The sequence below is a fragment of the Tamandua tetradactyla genome, chromosome 10, assembly GCF_023851605.1.
Source record: "Tamandua tetradactyla isolate mTamTet1 chromosome 10, mTamTet1.pri, whole genome shotgun sequence".
NCBI lineage: Eukaryota > Metazoa > Chordata > Mammalia > Pilosa > Myrmecophagidae > Tamandua > Tamandua tetradactyla.
The window spans coordinates 47,690,918-47,712,032 of NC_135336.1; the positions used below are offsets into that span (position 1 = coordinate 47,690,918).

Here is a 21,115-nt window from a genome sequence, read left to right on the forward strand (position 1 = left end):
GGGAAAATTGTCGGAACCCAGAAGCCTGGAGAGAAGGCCAGCAGAGATCACCCTGTCCCTTCCCACATAAGAAAGAACCTGAGTTGAAAGTTAGCTACCTTCCCTCTGAAGAATTACATGTTTTTAGCTAAATAAATCCCCTTTTATTAAAAGCCAGTCTATCTATGGTGTGTTGCATTCTGGCAGCTAGAAAACTAGGACACAAATATAATCCAAAGTTGTATATACTTCTGATTTTATAGAATTAGATAAGATAGAAAATGAGTTTCTGATGATTTGTCCTCAACAGTTTGTGGTTGTTTCTTCAACTTTTTGTCTCTCTATATGTGATAGGTGCATATGCAGGGGAAAAAGACCAAACATGAGAGTCTACTATACATTTTGTTTATGATGGATTTTTTCAGTTGTATCTTGAACAACTTTTCACATAAACACAAGTAGATCCGTTTCTCTATTTCATTCTTATAAAGGCTATAATATGTAGTAGCTGTTTTAAGGTTGAGTAGTGGAAGATACCTCCTCCTCAGAAAGAACATAAGAGCATGTTTGTTTTCCCATATTCTCAGTGACTATGAGTATTATTGGTCTTAATTTTTGCCACTCTATTAGAAGGAAAATACTATTTTATTGTTTAATCTGTATTTTTTAAGGTGTTGTCAAAGTTAAGCATCCTTTTCTATGTTTATTGGGCATTTATAGTCTCTGCATTTATTTGTTCACCAGATTTTATTGACTGCGTTGTATAGATGGTTACTATGATATGAGCTGCAGCTGTAAAAGTGAACAACAATATAAGTTTAGCTATCAAGGATAGCTAAATAATGAATTTTTTTTTTTTTTTTTGCTTTTTAAAAAGAATTTAATGAGTTGCTAGTTTATAGTTCTAAGGCCGAGAAAATGTCCCAGTTAAAGCAAGTCTATAGAAATGTCCAATCTAAGGCATCCAGGGAAAGATACCTTGGTTCAAGAAGGCCAATGAAGTTCAGGATCTCTCTCTCTCATCCGAGAAGGCACATGGTGAACACAGTCATGGTTTCTCTCTCAGCTGGAAGGGCACATGGCAAGCAAGGCATCATCTGCTAGCTTCTTCTCCTGGCTTCCTGTTTCATGATGCTCCCCGAGAGACATTTTCCTTCTTCATCCCCAAAGGTCGCTGGCTGGTGGACTCTCTGCTTCTTGTGGCTTCTCGTTCTGCTCTGCTCTCTCTGATGAATTATTAAATGATAAGTGCTTTGAAGAAACATGAGTTTCAAAGCAGGGTAGTATTTGAGAATGGGATTCATGCACCATAGAGAGCAAGAAGAGAATGTTACAAACAGAGGAAACAGGAATTGTAACTGCTTTGAGATGGTAAAGAGTTTGGGGTCTTTAAAGAAGTATAAAAGTTCCTGGAGTACTCTGTAAACCTACCTCTGCAAGCAAAATCATTGCCTTTCCTCTTGTGTGAGACTTGACATCCAGGGTTGAAGATCTCCCTGGCAGCCTGGGATATGACTCCCAGTAGTGAGCCTGGCCCTGGCACAGTGGGATCAACAATGCCTTCCTGACCAAAAGGAAGAAAAGAATTGTAACAAAATAAGGTATCAGTGGCTGAGAGAGTTCAAATAGAGTTAAGAGGCTATTCTGGAAGCTACTCTTAAATGCAAACTTCAGTTAGATATTGCTATTTACTATGATTTGTCAAACCCCAACTGAGACCCTTTTCTTCTAACCCTAAAGAACACCTTGGGTTCTGTCTGAGATTCTACAAAGTTTCCATGCACTATGATTACTTTCCAGAAACTTACAACCTCTGGATAGGTTCCTAGTCCAGATGAGTCCTGAAACGTAGAGGGACCAGCCTCTTCAGAACATCAACTAGTCCCATCTCTCTATCCCATATTATTGACATCCTTTCCAACATTAAAAAGTTGAATGGGCATAGCCCAAATACCCCTGAAGACTGGGAGAAAGACCAAAGGAGAAAGTGGAGTTATAACAGAGAAGATAGGATTTAACAAATTAGTATGAATGCTGAATCATTATATTGATGTTTCTTTTAGTCTCCAGTGTCTTAGAGCAGCTAGAAGGGAAAACCTAAACTTGTGGAACTATAAACCCATACCAGGCTCTGAAATCTGTTCTGTAAATGTTGCAGTGTGCTTTGAGATTTATTGCTTTTTTGTATATATGTTATGTTTTGCAATTAAAAAAAAATTCCTGGATCACAGACATGAAATTGGAGGGGCCAGAGAGGCAAAGCCCTGAAGACAATGGTAAGGAGTTTAGATTTGGCTCTAACTATAATAAAAAATATTTACATTTTAAGCATGGCAGGAACATCATCTAAGATTGCTTTCACTTTTCTATTAAGCATATTGGAGGGAGGCAAGAGTGGAATCAAGGACCAAGTAAAGATGTTGTAATAGCCCGGGTAAGACATGAAGGAAAACTGAAGACCAGCAGAATTTGCTTATTGCATTGGATGTGAGCGATAAAAATGATGGAGGAATTATTTTAATAATGGTGAGGGGTGGGCAAGATAAGCAATGAAGGAGTGAGGCAGTGAAGTATAGCTATCCAGTATTTAGCTAAACTAATAAGTATCTATATTTTAGGAGAGTGGTTTGGGCTAAAAAGATAAATTTGGTAGTCATACTACCAAAAGATGTTGTATAAAGCCAGGACAATAGATGTGATCACCTAAAAAAGGAGAAGAGATGAGTTCTTAAAGTTTCTAACATGTAAAGATCAGGTGGAGGGGGGTGGCATTCAGCAAAGGAAATTGAGAAGGTAAATGGAAAACAAATAGGTTGGCAACTCCTTGACAAAGTATGGCAATAAAGAGGAGCTGAGGAATGAAACAGTAGCTGCATGCAGGAGTTATGGAATCAAAGGAGGGACTGTTTTTTTTAATTAAAAGTTTTTGTTTTGTTTTGTTTTGTTTTTTTACTAGAGCAGTTGTAGGTTTCACAGAAAAATCATGGAGAAAGTTCAGAGTACCCAAACACCCATCCTTCCCCACCAAGAGTTTCCCCTGTTACTAACTATAGTCCATTGTTTACACTCTTTGTGTTGTATGGTTCTATTCTGGTAATATATACTGTCAAAAATTAATCATTTTAGCTACTTTCCAGTATACAATTCTGCAGTGTTAAATACATTAACAATGTCATGCTACCATCACTACCTCCATTAACAAATTTTTTCCATCATCCCAAACAGAAACAGCACCAATTGAGCAGTAACTCCTCGTAGTCCACCCTCAGCCCTGCTAGCTGTATTCTAATTTCTGGCTCCATACATTTGCATATTCTAATTGTTTTATATAGATGAGATTATACACTATTTGTCCTTTTGTATGTCTTATTTCACTCAACATGATGTCTTCAGTAGAGTTTTTAAAAGAAAGAAACATTAAAACAAGTGTTTTTATGGTCATGGGAATGATTTGGTAGAGAAGCAAATTGATGCAAAGAAGGGTTAACTGAAGGAGTGACATCCTTGAAGTGAAGAGGGTATATATCAAGATCACAAGAGGAAAATAGGACTTGATGAAGAGGGAGGGGTGCTTCTTTGGTTATTAACTAACAGGAAGGAAGAAGGTGATAATGTGGGCACATAGATGCAGGTATGTTTGTATATTTGGTGGTAGAAAGAGGCTTATGTATTTCCTTTGCCTATTTTTAAAAAGTAGGTTGTTTGTCTTTTTACTATAGATGTTAATATGAGCTTTTGTAATGTCTGTGGATGTTAACTCTGTATGTGTTGTGAATATTTTTTCTTCTGTGGGGCTCTAATAATCAGCCTGTTAAGTTTGGAAAACTGATTTCTGTTGAGCAGTGCTTTTAGTGTGACTTTTTTTTTATACTTTTGATTACAGCAAAAATGGAAAGAGGTGGCACAAGATTGTACAAAGGCTGTTGAACTTAATCCCAAATATGTGAAAGCTCTCTTTAGACGTGCAAAAGCTCACGAGAAGCTAGACAATAAGAAGGAATGTTTAGAAGGTGAGAATATTTTTGTGTTTACATATGAAAATTACTAAAGGCTTTGTAGTCATTGGTAAAGTTATATGAAAATCTGCCTTATGAGTAGAGAGATCAGTTAGTTGTATTTAAAAGTTGGACCCTTCCTCAGTTGAAACTTTATCTTCCACTTTAAATTGAGGTCGCTGATACCTTAGCATCAGTATCCCAATTATGGAAGAAAAGGAGTTATAAAGGTTTGGAGTTTATATATCACACACATTTTAAACTTGGCAATTAATTAGCATTAGTATAATTCCATGGATAGTGAAATCAGAAAGGTTTTAGCAAGTGATATTTCTAAGATTCTACATATTTTCAATTAATATCCTATGTTAATAAATATGAAATAACTTTGAGATGAAACATTAAGGAAAACATTCGGGTTTTTTGTCCCTAGTATACGCAAACATTTTATACCCAATTGGAAATTGTTAATTGGTACAAAGCATTAGAGTCTATTTGTCATTGTCAGTGAATGCTATAAATACTGTAAAGCCTCTCATTGGCCATATCCATTGCCGAGAGTGCAATATCCACTGCCGAAAGTGTATAGGCCACTGGCTTTTTAAAGTGCATTTGTTTTAGTGACATGGGGCTAAACCAAAACATAATTTCTACACTGTAATGTGCTTTCCATTATATGCTTAAATTTTTCTTAAAGCACCAGTAATCATAAGATATAGCTGTAATTTTTGCTTTTTAGAACTTTTTTTTTACGTGGGCAGGCACCGGGAATCGAACCCGGGTCCTCTGGCATCGCAGGCTGGCATTCCTGCCTGCTGAGCCCCCGTGGCCCGCCCAGAGCATTATTTTTTTAAGGAAACACTTTTTTAAAAATTCTGGCTTACCAGTAGGGTGGTTTGAAGAACATTTTAGAAAAATTTTGAGATTTTGTGGTGTCATCTATTTGGTAGTGAGCAGAAGGAATGTTACTTTGGGAAAGGGAACACTGAGTTTTGATCCAGTTACTAATAGATAATAATTAGTAAAGAGGAGATTGTATAGGATTTTTCCATAGGAAAAATGGGGTGGGAAAAAGACTTTGGCATTGGCACTAACCTGGCTATTGGAGGAGCAAAACAGCAGATTAGCTTGTTTGGAAGAGCAAGAATATGGAAATCTGAGAATCAGACTTTAAAAAGAGAAGGCAAACAATTATTTGAGTACTTTGAATGAAAGATTGAGAGTTAAGGAACCACTAATCTTTTAAATTTCTAACCAGTGTTTCCTGAGCTGTGACACAGCCAGATGAAATTGGGATTTTGAGGCAGATTTATTTGAGCTCTCTGTAGCACCTTGGCTTTGGAGGCAAGAATACTTCTGAGACTATAGAAATGACCAGACATGAAAGAGAGCTGCATGATGGTTGATTTGGCCTACAGTAGTTACTACCCAGAAGAGAATATTCCTGGATTCCTTACTTGATTGGGTATATAGAGAATGTTAAAGCAGTGAGAATATCAGAAATAATGCAGTATACCCCTTTATCTCACAGCTGAGGAAAATGATTCCCAGGGAAAGTAGAATGACTTTCTGATCTTTGAGCTTGGTCATAACATATATAAAAATTAATGTGTTAAGAATCAATTCAGTGGAAATCACACAGGGCTGTGAATTTAGGTTTGACTTTCTGTGGTCACATTGTGCCTGTTTGCTATTAATCATCTTTGCAATAATTTCATTCTTACTCTTGTTTTTTCCATCACTTCTAGATGTCACCGCTGTCTGTATATTAGAAGGGTTCCAAAATCAACAGAGCATGCTGTTAGCTGATAAAGTTCTTAAACTTCTTGGAAAAGAGAAAGCTAAAGAGAAATACAAGGTAAATTAATCTGAGTTGCATAATAGAGGAGTTATACATTTTGAAGAGTCATTTCAATTTTGGGCATAGTGATGATAGTAATAACTGAAATTAGACCAGGTTTGTATTTTTTTTTTTCCTGTGATCCTGGGCTTTCCTTTCTCTGTTTTTTTTTCCCCCCAAGTAAGAACATAGGATATGTCTAGTGCTGTACCTGGAAAATATTGGAGATATTCATATATATTAGGGATTGCTAAACTATGGCCCACAGGCTATAAAGTTTTATTGGAACTCAGCCACACCATTGATTTGGCCTGCTTTTGTGCTGCAACAGCAGGGTTGAGTGGCTCCAACAGAGATCATATGGCCCACAAAAATTAAAATGTTTATTGTCTGACTCTTTACAGAAAAAAATTGTGTACCCCTGTTCTAAATCATTAAAAATTTTAAAGGTATACTACACAAATAGAAGTTGTTTGTAAGCTGTTAGTAACATGGTTTAACTCAACAAATATTTATTGAACAAAGCTCCATGGCAGGCATTTTGGGGATAAAGATATGGCCCTTGTTCTGAAAGAATTACAGTTTAGTAAGAGAGACAGTAAGTTACTATAAAAGGCGTCATATGGTTAAGTGTCCAAGATAAGGTAAGTAGAGTGTCATGGAAGTACTACAGGCATCACTAAATATCACTGGAGAGTTTATGCTAAATTTTAGTAAATATCAAGGCAATTGTTCTGGTTTTTTCTAAAATAATAGTTTGTTTTTCTCTTAAATTGATTTCATTGAGCTGAGTGTGTTTTTAATTTTACATCTGAATATTGGCCAAGTTCAAACAATTCAACTGGTTTCTTTTACTGCGGGATTTCAATGTGTTGTGACTCTCAAGAGGAATATAGCTGTAGTTGTTCTCAGTTTCTACTATGAAAGTTTTTTTTCATGAACAACTTATAGAACTTTTATTTCTCAGAAATATAGTATTAGAGTTTTATAAACTGATCCTCGAGGGAACCTGGTTTCCTTGTATACTTACATAATGTTATTATTAAGTCAATGGCCTGTTTGGACTGCAAGATGTTAAAATGTAAGACAACCTATATTAAATAGATTTCCACATATATTTTCTGATGTTTGTCTCTAACTTTATCAATCACAAAATACTGCTCATGTTATCATTTTGACTTTACAACAATGTATAAATAAAGCAGGTATTTTTATTGCCATTTTAGAGATGAGGCAACTGAGTCTAGAGGTTTAATGATATGCATAAGGTCACATAGGTAATAAGTGCTAGTTAGAATTTGTACCCTGTTACTCTGATATTTCAGTCCATTACTTGTAACATTGTTTTCATTTTTAATTTGCAGTCCTGTGTGGAAGGTAGGGAGGAAACAGCTTCATTTCTAAGCTGAAATTGGAAATAAGCGTCAAATAAATGCTATTTAGGCTTGTTTTTATGCTTTTTCCTAAAATGGTTAATGATTGCCAGTTATTTTTCTACTCAGAGTGTCTTTAGTAAAAACTGAATAAAGTTAGGCATATTTTTCAGTTGATTGATTGCCATTTGATTTAAAATATTTATTTGCATAGTCCTGGATTAAATACAGATTTTCTCCTCGATTTCTTCTTTTTTTGGTCTTAGATTAAATCATTTACTTACAAAGCCAAATTCCCTTCTTACCTCTGTCAGATATAAAGTCTACCAAAATAACAGTAAAGATATTTATTATACATACAATTTTAAATACCACATTTTCATTGTAAGCTCTTTCGGTTGATTTTTGTAGATAAAAGATCGAAAATGTATTATAAGAGTCTTGGCTTTAGTCCCTCTTTTTAAAAAAAACTAATTGTTCTTTCTAATTGTACTTCTTAAGGAGAAACAAAATACTTCTTTAATTATGAATCAGGTTGCCACACCAAAAAGATATAATTAAAACAGGAAATGTGATTTGTCTGAAATTTAGTGATACTTACCTGTAATGGAGATCTTCAGATGCAGTGTTCTCAGCAGGACTAGAGACAGATGAAAGTCCCTGGTAAATGGTCTTAACATTTTCAGCACCTGTTAAGAAATGGTCTTGAATGGTAAATTGAGATGCTAGCCCTCCAGAGCAAAGAACACTATAAGGTGATTTTACATCAGCAGTTCTTCACATCCTGTGTTACAGATTTCACCTCTAACTTTTGGTGAAAGGTTCCAAGAGTTCTTGATGTATTGTATCTTTGGAAGGGAAAGACTATTTAAAATCTGCTTTGAACAGCTGGAATTGGCAACTTCACCGTTCCCATTGTCTTTTGTCCTGTAGCTTGAAACCAGATATTATTCTTCAGTTACTTGAAAATAAGGTTCCCAGTTTTATAAAACAGTTATTCTCATTGGTCTAGTAATGCACCTGTTTCTTTGGTTAGTGTTTTCTCATTTTGATATACTTAAGCATGGTTAAATTTCAGAATCGTGAACCTCTGATGCCATCTCCACAGTTCATCAAATCTTACTTCAGTTCTTTCACGGATGATATAATTTCTCAGCCTATGCTTAAAGGCGAGAAGTCTGATGAAGATAAAGACAAGGAAGGGGAGGCTTTAGAAGTGAAAGAAAAGTATGTATGTCAAGCATTTTGTCTATTTAATGCTTTGATTTTTGTGGCCATCTAGACTCTAATGATCATCATATATATATACTTTATATCTATAAGGTTACATGAAAAAATAATATATATGATGATGATAATATAAGAATAAAAATACTTCTCTTTTCAGCATGTGTCTATTACACCCTCACAGGTACTTCTCTGCTGCCTCAAGATGTGGCTATCAAGAGTCTGCCCTGCTTTTAAGGTCTTATATGATATATTCAAGAGGACTCCCAGTGGGTCAAGTTGTTGACTGTATTTGAATAAGTGGCATTAACTTAAAATTTGTTGTGTAACTCAATATGCAAATGTTTTAGTGTAGGAAAGTTTTAATATATAAACTGACAGGTACTTAGAAATATCTAAAAGAGTGAATTTCTTCAAGGTAAATTTTTCCCGCTTGTCTAGGAAAATGCCATTCTTCAGGTTTCTTGTGTTTGATCTTATAGAGACCTATGTTTGTAGCTGCAGATCAGGTGATAAAATGTAGTATGTAAGCCTCCCTTCCTGCTTACCCATTTATATTTATCAGTATTTGTGTTTAGCTATTAATGCTATGTCTCTCTCTAAGAGATGGTATAATATTATTATCAATACATTTATAATGAGTTTGGAAGTAGGGGCAATATTATTCCAGCATAGCTGGATTTTGTGTCTAAGGCATATTGTAGGGTTTGGGAGAACAAATTATTTTTATCTATTTCTCCCAGCTCTCTCCTATTGTTGGCCACTGGTTAGGGGAGAATTCTGTGCATAATTGTACCAAGATGTTCAAAATTTATTCAGTTGATAATGTAGTCTTTCAGAAAATTGTAGTTGGGAAAGTAAATTTTAAGATGTCAGACAGATAGATAGATACAGTAAATGTGGCAAAACATTGAAAGTTAGTGCATCTGGATATAAAAAGTTAAAAAAAAAAAAACTCTTGTCTCACTAATGCCAATAATTTCCTCTTCCAATTAGGAAACTGTCTCAGTCCCAGAAAAACTGCAATAAAATACTCTTATTTTATTACTGTTATTCTAAAAACTGCATTTAGAGGTGGCAGAACAATACCTATCTCTCAGTAGAACAATAACTGGTACTGGACCTAAGTTTTTTTTTTTTTTTTTAATTTATTTATTAATTAAAAAATAAAGAAACAAAATAAAACAGCATACATAATCAGTAATTCACAGTATCATCACCTAGTTGCGTATTCATCATTTCTTAGAACATTTGCATTAATTCAGAAAGAAATAAAAAGACAATAGAAAAAGAAATAAAACGAACACAGGAAAGAAAAAAAAAGATTACACCTACCATACCCCTTACTTACCCCTCGCTTTCATTGATCACTAGCATTTCAAACTAAATTTATTTTAGCATTTGTTCCCCCTATTATTTATTTTTATTCCATATGTTCTACTCCTTTGTTGACAAGGTAGATAAAAGGAGCATCAGACACAAGGTTTTCACAGTCACACAGTCACATTGTGACAGCTGTATCATTATTCAATCATCCTCAAGAAACATGGCTCCTGGAACACAGCTCTACATTTTCAGGCAGTTCCCTCCAGCCTCTCCATTACATCTTGAATAACAAGATGATATCTACTTGATGCATAAGAATAACCTCCAGGATAACCTCTCGACCCTGTTTGGAATCTCTCAGCCATTGACACTTTGTCTCATTTCCTTCTTCCCCCTTTTGGTCGAGAAGGTTTTCTCAATCCCTTGATGCTAAGTCTCAGCTCATTCTAGGGTTTTTCTCAATCCCTTGATGCTGAGTCTCAGCTCACTCCAGGATTTCTGTCCCACGTTGCCAGGAAGGTCACCCCTGGGAGTCATGTCCCTTGTAAAGAGGGGTAGGGTGGTGAGACTGCTCGTTGTGTTGGCTGGAGAGAGAGGCCACATCTGAGCAACAAAAGAGGCTGTCTTGGGGGTGACTCTTAGTCCTTAATTTTAAGTAGACTTGACCTATCCTTGGACCTAAGTTTTTTAATTCCATTTTACTCTCAGTCTTGGTGTCATCTGTTTTTTTAAATGGGATTAATAAGCCTTACCTTACAGGGTAGATATCATATGTATAAGCATCTAGCACTTATGTTTTCAAAAAGTAGGAACTATTATTGCTTCCAATCTGATTTAATAATTGTTTGTATTTTCTTAACATGATGACCTAAGGAACAAAATTAGAGTGCCGAGATCTTAGAGTGTAATTACTTGAAAAGCTGGTGCAGAGTTTGTAAGATTTTGACCAACATAAAAAACTCGCCAGTTTTCTCTATTCAAAATGTAACAACTGAAGTGAGAAAATTTACTTTGAATGACAATGCCTTATATTTGGAAGGCCACTTAAATGTCATCTGGGTTAAAATACCATCCAGTGCAAAATCTCTTCAGCCAACATTCCATATAAAATTCATCAAGTGGTAATATGCTCACTGCTTTTTATAAAATAGAGAAGGGTATTTTTTAAAATCCTCCATGATAGAAAGTCTTTCTTTAAATTTGCTTCTTAGATACGTCCATCTATTATTTCTAGGTCTGTTCTTTTAGGTGAAACAGTGACTAATAAATCTTCTATTTGAGAAAGTCTTTCAGATATTTCCCTCCCTCCGGTCTTGCTCCCTTACAGTCCATTCTCCACTACACAACCAGTGTGGTTTTTACAAGGGACCGCTTTCATCACACCTCTTCCCTTGATTTCAGTGACCCTACTCTTAGTGTTAGTTTCCTGTTTCTCTGTTCTTTCTATTAGTCATTAAACTGTTGAGTGCCTTCTAGGTACAACAGACCCCCTTACCCATGATAAGAACTGTGTGAAGAATCCTTAACCATGGAGCAGTCTGCCTCATCTTTTCACATATCAAAATACCTAAGCCTGGGCATTTACCCCAGGTTTCTGTCATTGGTTCTGCTTTTTAAAACCCACCCCCCAGGGCGGGCCACGGTGGCTCAGCAGGCAGGAATGCTTGCCTGCAATGCCAGAGGACCCAGGTTTGATTCCCGGTGCCTGCCCATGTAAAAAAAAAAACCACCCCCCAAGCCATCAAGAAAATCCTAATCTGCTTTAGAAATCATAATTTCACCCCCCTGAATTCCTTGTTAAAGGGAAGTGGACAACTGTTTAACTCAGTTGGTGTACTGATTTCTTATGTTGCTTCTAATTTTCAGTTCTGGATATCTAAAGGCCAAACAATATATGGAAGAAGAAAACTATGATAAAATCATAAGTGAATGCTCAAAAGAAATAGATGTTCAAGGCAAATACATGGCAGAAGCCTTATTACTACGAGCCACCTTCTACCTGCTTATTGGCAATGCCAATGCAGCCAAACCTGACTTAGATAAGGTCATCAGTTTGAAAGAAGCTAATGTAAAGGTATATTGAAAAATGTATGTGTGTGTGTTTATGAAAATTAATAAATACAAATAATGCCTTTAAGTATGTTTTGCCAAATTTTTCAGCATTTCAGTTGTTCTCAAAAAAACTGTCATTTTGGAAGGAACTACATACACCTAATGGTGATTGAATGAGTACAGTGAAACCAAAACATAAATATCAATATTTATGTTTAGTTAGGAAAGGAACATTTTTTTCTATAGCACCTGGTAGCAACAGCTTCCCTTTTTAGCCATTGCTTACTATAATACTTGGACTATATTTGGGTAGTGATAAAGATGATATAGCAGTGCTTTAGGTAGTTCTGCAAGTAGCATGTATGCCCTGTAAGTAGTATATAGCCCCAGTTTATAAAATATACTTATTAAAGATAGAAACATTTAATAATGTATTCTGAAAGATTTTTTGTTACATGAAGGAAAAACAGCTTCTAAAAAATGATATTGGAATATAATATACTAAAAATCTTTGCAGTTGTAGTGGTTAGAACATCTTTTCATTTTCCAGGTGTTCTTAGTGTATATATAATTATTTTTTAATGAAGATTTAGGAGATGTATTGATTTATGTGAACCTTCTACTCTGTATAATCTTTACTTAGCAACCAAATAACTGTTTCTTGCCCATTTGTTAAAATCTCTGTTGATTGTTTCTTCATTGAATTAAGTGAAATCTGTAGCCTCTTTTCATCTCCAAGTGAATAATTCATTTATAGGGGGTGGGAGGATATAAAAGCTGTCTTCAAGACCTAAGTAATTATTAACAAATTATCTTAACATCTTGTAAACAGAAGTCATTACAATTAGGTATTTCTTAAAATTCCTTTCAAAATGAGATTTTTCAAATTGAGGACACCCTAGTAATACTATCTCTAATTTTATCTCCTGATTTTCCTAATAATTACAGATCTTATATTCTGTTATGTGTTTTGTTATATTTGTGGGGGGTGTTCTTATTTCATTGAGAAAAACATTTATATATAATACTGCTTTGACCAAAATTTTAGAGAAGGATATTTCTTATTTTATAATCATGAGTTTTATTTTTAATTGCAAGTAGTAATGATGCCTACCTTATACCATGTATAAAAATTAACTCAAAATGGATCATAGGCCTAAATGTAAGAGCTAAAACTATAAAACTCTTAGAAGAAAACTTAAGAGAAAATCTTCATGGCTTTGGTTTAGACAGTTTCCTGTTAGATATGATAGCAAAAGTATAAATGACAACTCTCCTTCATCAAAATTAAAAATTTGAGTGCTTCAAAGGATATCATCAAGAAAGTATTCAAACAGCCCACAGAATGGGAGAAAATATTTTCCGATCATGTGTCTGTAAAAAGGACTTGTATCCAGAAAGAATGCTCAATTAAAAAAATGGAAAACAGATCTGAATAGATGTTTCTCCAAAGAAGATATATACAAATGGCCAGAAAAGGATAATAAAAGGTGCTCAACATCATTAGCCATTGGGGAAATACAAATCAACAGTTCCACAAAGAAATACCACTTCACATTCGCCTAAGATGGCTATACTCAAAAAGATGAACAATTACAAGTATTGATGAGGATGTAGAAAAATTGAACACCTCATACATTGTTGGTGAGAATGTAAAATGGTACAACTCCTATGGAAATTAGTTGTTCAGTTCCTCAAACAAACATGGAGTTACCATATGACCCAGCAATTACACTCCTAGGACTATACCCAGGAGAATTGAATAAATATGTCTTCACAAAAACTCGTACATGAATAGCACCATTATTCATAATAGCCCAAAAAGTAGAAACATCCCAAATGTCCATTAACTGATGGATAAATAAAATGTAGTATAACTATACATTGGGGATATTATTTGGCAATAAAAAGAAGTGAAGTACTGATACATACCATAGCATGGGTGAACGAGAAAATTTTATGCTAAGTGAAAGAAGCCAGATGCAAAAAGCCACATCATATGTGATTCCATTTGTATTAAATGTCTAGAATAGGCAAACCCGTGAAGACAGAAAATAGGTTAGTGGTTTCCAGAGGCTGAGGAAAAGGGAATGACTGCTAATGTGTACGGGGTTTCTTTTTTGGGTGTGTAAAATATTCTGGAAGTAGTGCTGGTACTTATACGATTCTGTGAATATACTAAAAAAAAACACTGAATTATACACTTTAAAAGGGTGAGCTTTATGAGTGTGTGAATTATATCTCAAAGAGGCTGTTATTTTTTTAAGTAAAATATTTTCAATGAATTGAGAAAAATGAAGTCATGATGGGCCTTTTCTCATTTTGGGAATGTAGCTTCGAGCAAATGCTCTCATCAAAAGAGGCAGCATGTACATGCAACAGCAGCAGCCTTTGCTGTCTACTCAGGATTTTAACATGGCTGCTGACATTGATCCTCAGAATGCAGATGTTTATCACCACCGAGGACAGGTAAATCACTTCTGATAGCTGTTGACAAAATATCACAGTGGTTTACAGTTGGGGTTGACCTTTATTTAGTTCCATATTAAACATTTGTCCTTATAATTTTGGTATTTACTTATGAAAAAAAGACTGAAAATATTCAGTAGAACAACTTTTGTGGACTTCTTGCTATAGAGAAATATTAGCTGAAATATCCAAACAGTACGAAAAAGTCCTCTCAATTCTAGAAATGGAGTTGTGTAACAAGTGTATTAGTTTTTACTTAAAATATTTTGTGAAGAAAACAGTTCCCTATTACAACTTTAATTTGAGGAAGACTTGGCTTTATAATCTGTTGGAAGAACATGGCTTCTTGGAATGAATTATGATGGAAAGTATAGGCTGTCCATATAAAAACAGAAAGGGTGAAGTTCTTTCTAATGGAGAATTTGTCTGAAATTTGTTAAAAAGTGTTCACATTAAATTCTAGATGTAGTAAATTACTTTACTACCTTGATTGAAAGTCTTTGAACTTCAATTTCCTTATCTGAAATAACACCACAGTTAAGAGGCCTGAATATTAAATGAAGATACATTTCATTGAATGTATTATGCACTTAATGTTAGCTCATCCTTTCATTGGGCATTGGGCATTTTGCCCCTTACAGGTAGGAGTATTTTAAGAGTAGTTTAAAAGTTATTTATTTAATGTCTAATCTGCCTTGAAACTGGAAAGCAAAAAATGTTTAGTTTTCTAGAAAAAGGGGTTTCTTGCTTAATAGTGATGTAAATTGCTGTGCAGAAATGGTGGACTTAATGCAATTTCCAAAGGAAATTAATTTAAGGAATATCGAGTTTTATGTAGAAAGAATATTCTCTTTCCATAAGAATCCTAGTGACTTTAAAGAATCAAAACAGTAGGCAAGTCATCATTCTAGTGCTGGTGAAATTGAATGTGGACTTTGAATCCAGTTTTAAAAACTACAAAGGTACATTTTTAGTGCTTCTTAAAAAATTGAACACTGGTCATTTTAAAAGTGTTCCTTAAGTTACAGCACATTCTAGTACAATTTTTCTAGAAAGTAATTCTATATCAAATAATATAAATTATACTGAGCTGTGAGAATAGAAGAGACACAGTGAATACTTAACTATTATTTTGAAGTGCTTCTGTATTTTTCGTAGCTGAAAATACTGCTTGATCAAGTTGAAGAAGCAGTGACAGATTTTGATGAATGTATTAGATTAAGACCTGAGTCTGCTCTGGCACAAGCTCAGAAATGTTTTGCATTGGTAGGTACTGTTTCTCTGTATTTTCTTAAATATATTTTTGGTTCCCAGTGTTAGCAAAAATGAGTATCTCACTATCTACAAAATCATTTTTTTCCCCAAAAAGATGACTACAGGGGAAGAAATACATATTCATGTAATTACTATTCATTTACAAATAGTAAATGTGTATGTTGCTTAAGATGCCACTACTGTATATGTCTCTGGATATTTTATTTGAATTCATCTTTGTCCCTTGTATTATGCTCCCTTAAAGAGCTCTGTTCTCCCTGCTTTCTACCATAAGCTAGTACAAATAATAAAAGCTTTTTGTGGGCATACTCTGCAAACATGAGATCGCATAATTGCTCATCTATCCCCTATAGTGCTATCTCTTGAACAATATTCAGTAACACAAAGCTGAAAAGTTAAAATAAGTTCAATTCTAGTGAAATGAGGTACTCCCAGTTAGCCACATTGTATTGAGTCCTAACAGAGTTTTCCTTTTAAAGAAAGAAATTGTGTTCTAAATAGTTAACAACTGTATTATAACTGAAAAATGTTCATGTAGAAACTTTATAACACTTTAATTATGATAATAAATTATTAGATTTAAAATCCATCCATTTATCTGCAAAGTTAACTTCTTACAAATTAGTATGCCCTCATCTGAAGTATTGAGCATCTTGTAGAAATTGTAGAGTAGCAGTGAAGTCATACTTGTACATAGCCTTTGGATCCCTGCTGCTAAGATACTTCCTTGGAGCTCTTTGGGAATCATCAAATTATGTTAGCAGATACCTGCTGTTCTGGAAATATTTATGTAGTTTTGTTTGCCTTTTGTAATATTTAACATTCCATGAGTGAGTTCTTGATTTGACAGGCTTGTTTTAATTTTATAAACAGTATCGCCAGGCATATACAGGAAACAATTCTTCACAAATCCAAGCAGCTATGAAAGGTTTTGAAGAGGTCATAAAGAAATTTCCAAAGTGTGCTGAAGGCTATGCATTATATGCCCAGGTAAATGTTATTAAAAAAATTTTTTTTCCAGTTGCAAGTCATGTTAGCTTGATAGCTGCCATAGTGCAATACCCCAGAACTAGAATGGTTTTTAAAAAGGGAAATTTAATAAGTTATAAGTTTACAATTCTAAGCCTATAAAATTGTCCAAACTAAGGCATCCAGGGAAAGATACCTTAATTCAGGAAGGCCAATGGGTCCGAAACACCTTTGTCAGCTGGTTAGTCAAGGGGCCTGCATCTGCTGGTCCCTTGCTCCTGGGCGCTTTGTTGCTTTCAACCTTTGTTCCTATGTTGGGTTCCTCACTTTGCTTCTCTGGGGCTGGCTTTCATTTCTTGGCTCCCCTTGCCTCTCTGCAGGTTCTGGCTTGTTTAACATCTCATGGCAACATTTGCTGGGCTCTAAGCATCTCTAAACACCCAAGTCTCTGTTCTCCAGGTCGCTCTGTCGGTTCTGAGGCTTCTCTCATTTCTGACGCTCTCCAAAATCTTTTCAAGGATTCCAGTAAACTCATCAAGACCCACGTGGAATGGGTAGAGTCACATCTCCATGTAGTCAAAAGGTCACACCCACAATTGGGCATGTCACACACATCTCCATGGAAACTACCTAATCAAAAGTTACTACCTTCCAGTATTGGATTAGAATTAGAAGAAACTGCTGCCTCCACAAGATTGAGTCAGGATTAAAACGTGGTGTTTCTGGGATACATAATATTTTCAAACTGGCACACAGGTCCTGTTTTAAAGAAATACATCCAAACTCTGAAACTGATATAAAAATCAGAAAACAGTGAACTCTAGTTGCAGCTCCAGTGAAAGCAAGATGGCTTTGTTCCTACTTTGTCTTTCCTGGTCCCCAGGATGATCCTGAATCACCTCAAAAAGGGGCACTTCTGTTATTCAATTTGTAAATGTCAAATCTAAATTCATGATGTGAAGAAACTTAAATGGAACATTTCCCTCTTGTATTTGGATTGGATTTGCAAAAGTTTGTGGCCTTACAAAAACTTACTGTTTGCACTTGGTGAGAAAAATATCCATAGAAAGGGTTTTCTTTTACTTGGTCAGTGTCCTTTTAAGTGATTAGATAGGCTGTAACAACTCATTGTAATTTCTTTTTGGTCTATCTCTTAAAGGAAAATAAAATTATTCTAGAAGGATTCCTTGGTTTAGGATTGAAGCTATGGGAAATAGGGTTTAAATTTGAATTATTTTAACTTTTACATTGTAGCCTGAAGACCTTGAAATCTTATCATTTATTAAAACATCCATTTACATGAAAATAATTGCTTCTTGCAGCCAGAATTATACTTTTTCCCTCAAATAAATGATCTCTGAATGATTTTATTTTCTTTCTTAGCCTTTAAATTGCTTTTGGTATCTACATAAACCAGCCATCTCAATACTCTAATCATATCTTTTTATTACAAAAGAAATACTGTAGGTTGCACCCCCAACATACCAAACTAGGAAACATGAAAAATGACTATCCGTGGTAGACTTCCCCTCAAACATTGTTATCCTTCGTGTTCTCTTTAGACAGATTATAAGAAGAGTTTCTCAAGGCTTCGAGAGCTTATTGAGAAGGGGCTGTGAGAAGAATGATTTGCATTGGATCTATTTTCAGGTCCTACATTTCACTGAATTATTAGGGATTGAGATTCTGGAGTGTGAAACACAGTCTAGAAGTTCTTTGATGTCAGTTTGAAATAATCTTATTTATTGTCTTTGAACAGGGTGGTGAAGATAAGAAAGTAAAACATTGGTTGATGGACTACACACTTTATATAAAAGCATGTACTATGTAAATTTTTATGGAATATATGGAAGTTAGAACACATGTACATTATTTCATGTGATATTGGTGAATAGGGGATACTCTTGGGTTTATGCCTTATGCTTTATGAGTAACAAATAAATAAGGTGAAGTTGCCCGCATCATTGTCATGGAATTCAGAAATGTTTTTTGGTGCAGATTATTAGAAGCAGCTAAGATAGCAAAGGCCACTATACAGTTTTTGAAGAAACCAACACTAGAAACAACTCTTCCGCAGAATTTTCCTAATGGTATAGTTTCCTGTCACTGTGCTTTCTTCAGAATAGGTTTTGGATTGCTTGAGCTGTCTTCTCATTAGCACTAGCAAACTATTTACAGTGTATTTGCAGTAACATTTCTGACCTTTTGTCACTCTTCTAATTTTTGGTTCTCTATATATAACTTTTATTTTAACCCTTAAAGCTTTGGCTTAGATGCTGGCCAACTCTCAAAGCTTCAGCTTGAGCTAGTATTCACAGTGATCTGGTATCCCATTTCATCTTAAAATAGTGAATTGCAGTTGCATTTTTTCTTTAATCAGTCATTTTTCAGAAATTTCAATTTAATACACATACCTTAATCTGTCCTTGCAAATTAGTCCTGTCTCTAAAGAAATTCCTTCAGGATCCATTATGATAAATTATAAATAAATGACAGGAATATACCTGTGAGATTCTGGCATTAAAACTGGTACTGAGTGGATTTTCTGAATTCTACAGTATACCAGATTATCTGCTATTGCATATAACTAACGACTTACCAAAAACAATGCCACCTTAAAACCCCAAAAGATGCAGTATTGTAAAGCAATTTTATATACACAAAACATGAAAATTTGGTAATGAATGATAAATGAATAAGCAGTATATTTTTCAACTGCTTCACCTAACAGTTACCATAATATAATTATCTCCTCACATAGGCATTAACAGATCAGCAACAATTTGGGAAAGCTGATGAAATGTATGATAAATGTATTGATTTGGAACCAGATAATGCCACGACATATGTTCATAAAGGGTATGTATTTCTGTGGTTCTGTTCATAAAGGGTATGTATTTCTATGGTTCTATTCCAATAAGAAACAAAATTTCTTGCATTGTAATAAAATGATTTCTTCTAGCCATTGAGGAAGGGAACTGTGGTGGAGAGGTATCCGTGAAATTAATTGAAAAATTTCTAAATGCTTTTGGGTACTTCACTGCTATTTTTTTTTTTTCACTTAATTTTTTTTTTTAATTTTAATTATAGTTTTACATAGAAATAAGTAAATGTACTATTTTCACTCTGAGATAAAGGTTTCGATTTAAGTTCTAAACATCCTGTCAAATATTGCTTGTACCAAAAAGTAGAAAACTTGTATAACTCTTTCCTGTCCTTGTCCTCTTGTGTCCTGTCCTCTTATGACTTGAATTGTCATAAGAAACTTCATTTAACTGTACAACATAAAAAATTAAGTGATGTAAAATGAGTTGGTAAGAGGCCCTGGACCATTAGATACTTTTTTGTAATAAGGATTTTACATTTCAAAACAAATATAAAATGGGAAGAAAACACAATTCGATGCTGATTATATACTCTTTGCAGTTTTAGTTTTTCCTTTTAAGTAAAATTATAAATGTAGAAATTGTGTCACACATTTCATTCCTGTTGATCCTAGGCCATGGTCCCATCTGATTACCATTTTTTGCATTTGTAGTTTACTTCAGCTACAGTGGAAGCAAGATCTGGATAGAGGTTTGGAGCTTATCAGCAAGGCTATTGAAATCGACAATAAATGTGATTTTGCATATGAAACCATGGGAACTATTGAAGTGCAAAGGTAACTTCTCCCGTCTGTTCTTAGGAGATTTATGGCAGCTTCATAGTTTTTTATCCTTTCCTTCTCATTACAGACATATCATCATTAATATCCATTAAAAGTTTTTTTAACTTTTTATTTTGAAATGTCTTCAACCTTACAGGAAGTTACAAAAGTAGTACATAAAATTCCAACATACCACTGAACCCAGGTACCTAGATTTACCAATTTTTAATATTTTGCCACATTATATCATTCTTTCTCTCCTCTCCCATCTTCCTTCTCCCTTGTCCCTCCCCCGCTCCCTGTCCCCCTTCCTCTCCTCCTCCCTCTCTATTTTCTCAATATTTTAGAGTAGAATGCATACATCATGTTCCTATAATACCAAACACTTTCCTAAAAACAAGAACACATATGTAATTACCTGAGTACAGGTATCAAGTTTAAGAAATTTAGCGGTGATATGAAGCATACAGTCCATATTCCATTTTTTTCCCAATAATGTCCTTTTGAACATTCTTCTTTATTGCATTTAATTGTCATTGTCTCTTGGTCTCTCTCTTTAACTATAGTAACATATATACAGCATAAAATTGTCTATCTAAACCACTCCCAAGCATACCATTCAGTGGCATTAATCACCTTTATAATGTTTTGCTTCCATCACCACTACCCACAACCAAAACTTTTCATAACCCTGAACAGAACCCTATATCCATTATGCATTAACCCACATCACTGCCCCTTACTTCCATCCCAGTAACCTGTAATCTACTTTCTGCTTCTATGAACTTTCGTATTCTAGTTATTTCATATAAGTGGAATCATACAATATGTCTTTTTTATACCTGGCTTATTTCACTCATCCATGTTGTAGCATGTATCAGAACTTCCCTTTTTTTTCCCTTTTTTACAGCTGAGTGAATATTTCATTGTATGTGTTTACCACATATTGGTTATCCATTCATCT

At 34.6% G+C, this 21,115-nt stretch overlaps 1 protein-coding gene across 5 annotated transcripts in view; it reads left to right on the forward strand.

Annotated features, from left to right (window-relative positions):
• The window catches only part of TOMM70 (translocase of outer mitochondrial membrane 70), a 56,097-nt gene that overhangs the window by 30,495 nt on the left and 4,487 nt on the right, over positions 1 to 21,115 (forward strand). For 2 of the 5 annotated variants that reach the window (XM_077118592.1, XM_077118591.1), the window contains exons 3-12: positions 3,863 to 3,989; positions 5,723 to 5,832; positions 8,266 to 8,414; positions 8,599 to 8,652; positions 11,607 to 11,814; positions 14,127 to 14,261; positions 15,420 to 15,527; positions 16,410 to 16,526; positions 19,267 to 19,364; positions 20,044 to 20,166. In XM_077118592.1, coding sequence (XP_076974707.1) covers positions 3,863 to 3,989; positions 5,723 to 5,832; positions 8,266 to 8,414; positions 8,599 to 8,652; positions 11,607 to 11,814; positions 14,127 to 14,261; positions 15,420 to 15,527; positions 16,410 to 16,526; positions 19,267 to 19,364; positions 20,044 to 20,166 — 1,229 coding nt within the window. The other 3 variants (XM_077118595.1, XM_077118594.1, XM_077118593.1) reach the window with 3 other exon arrangements.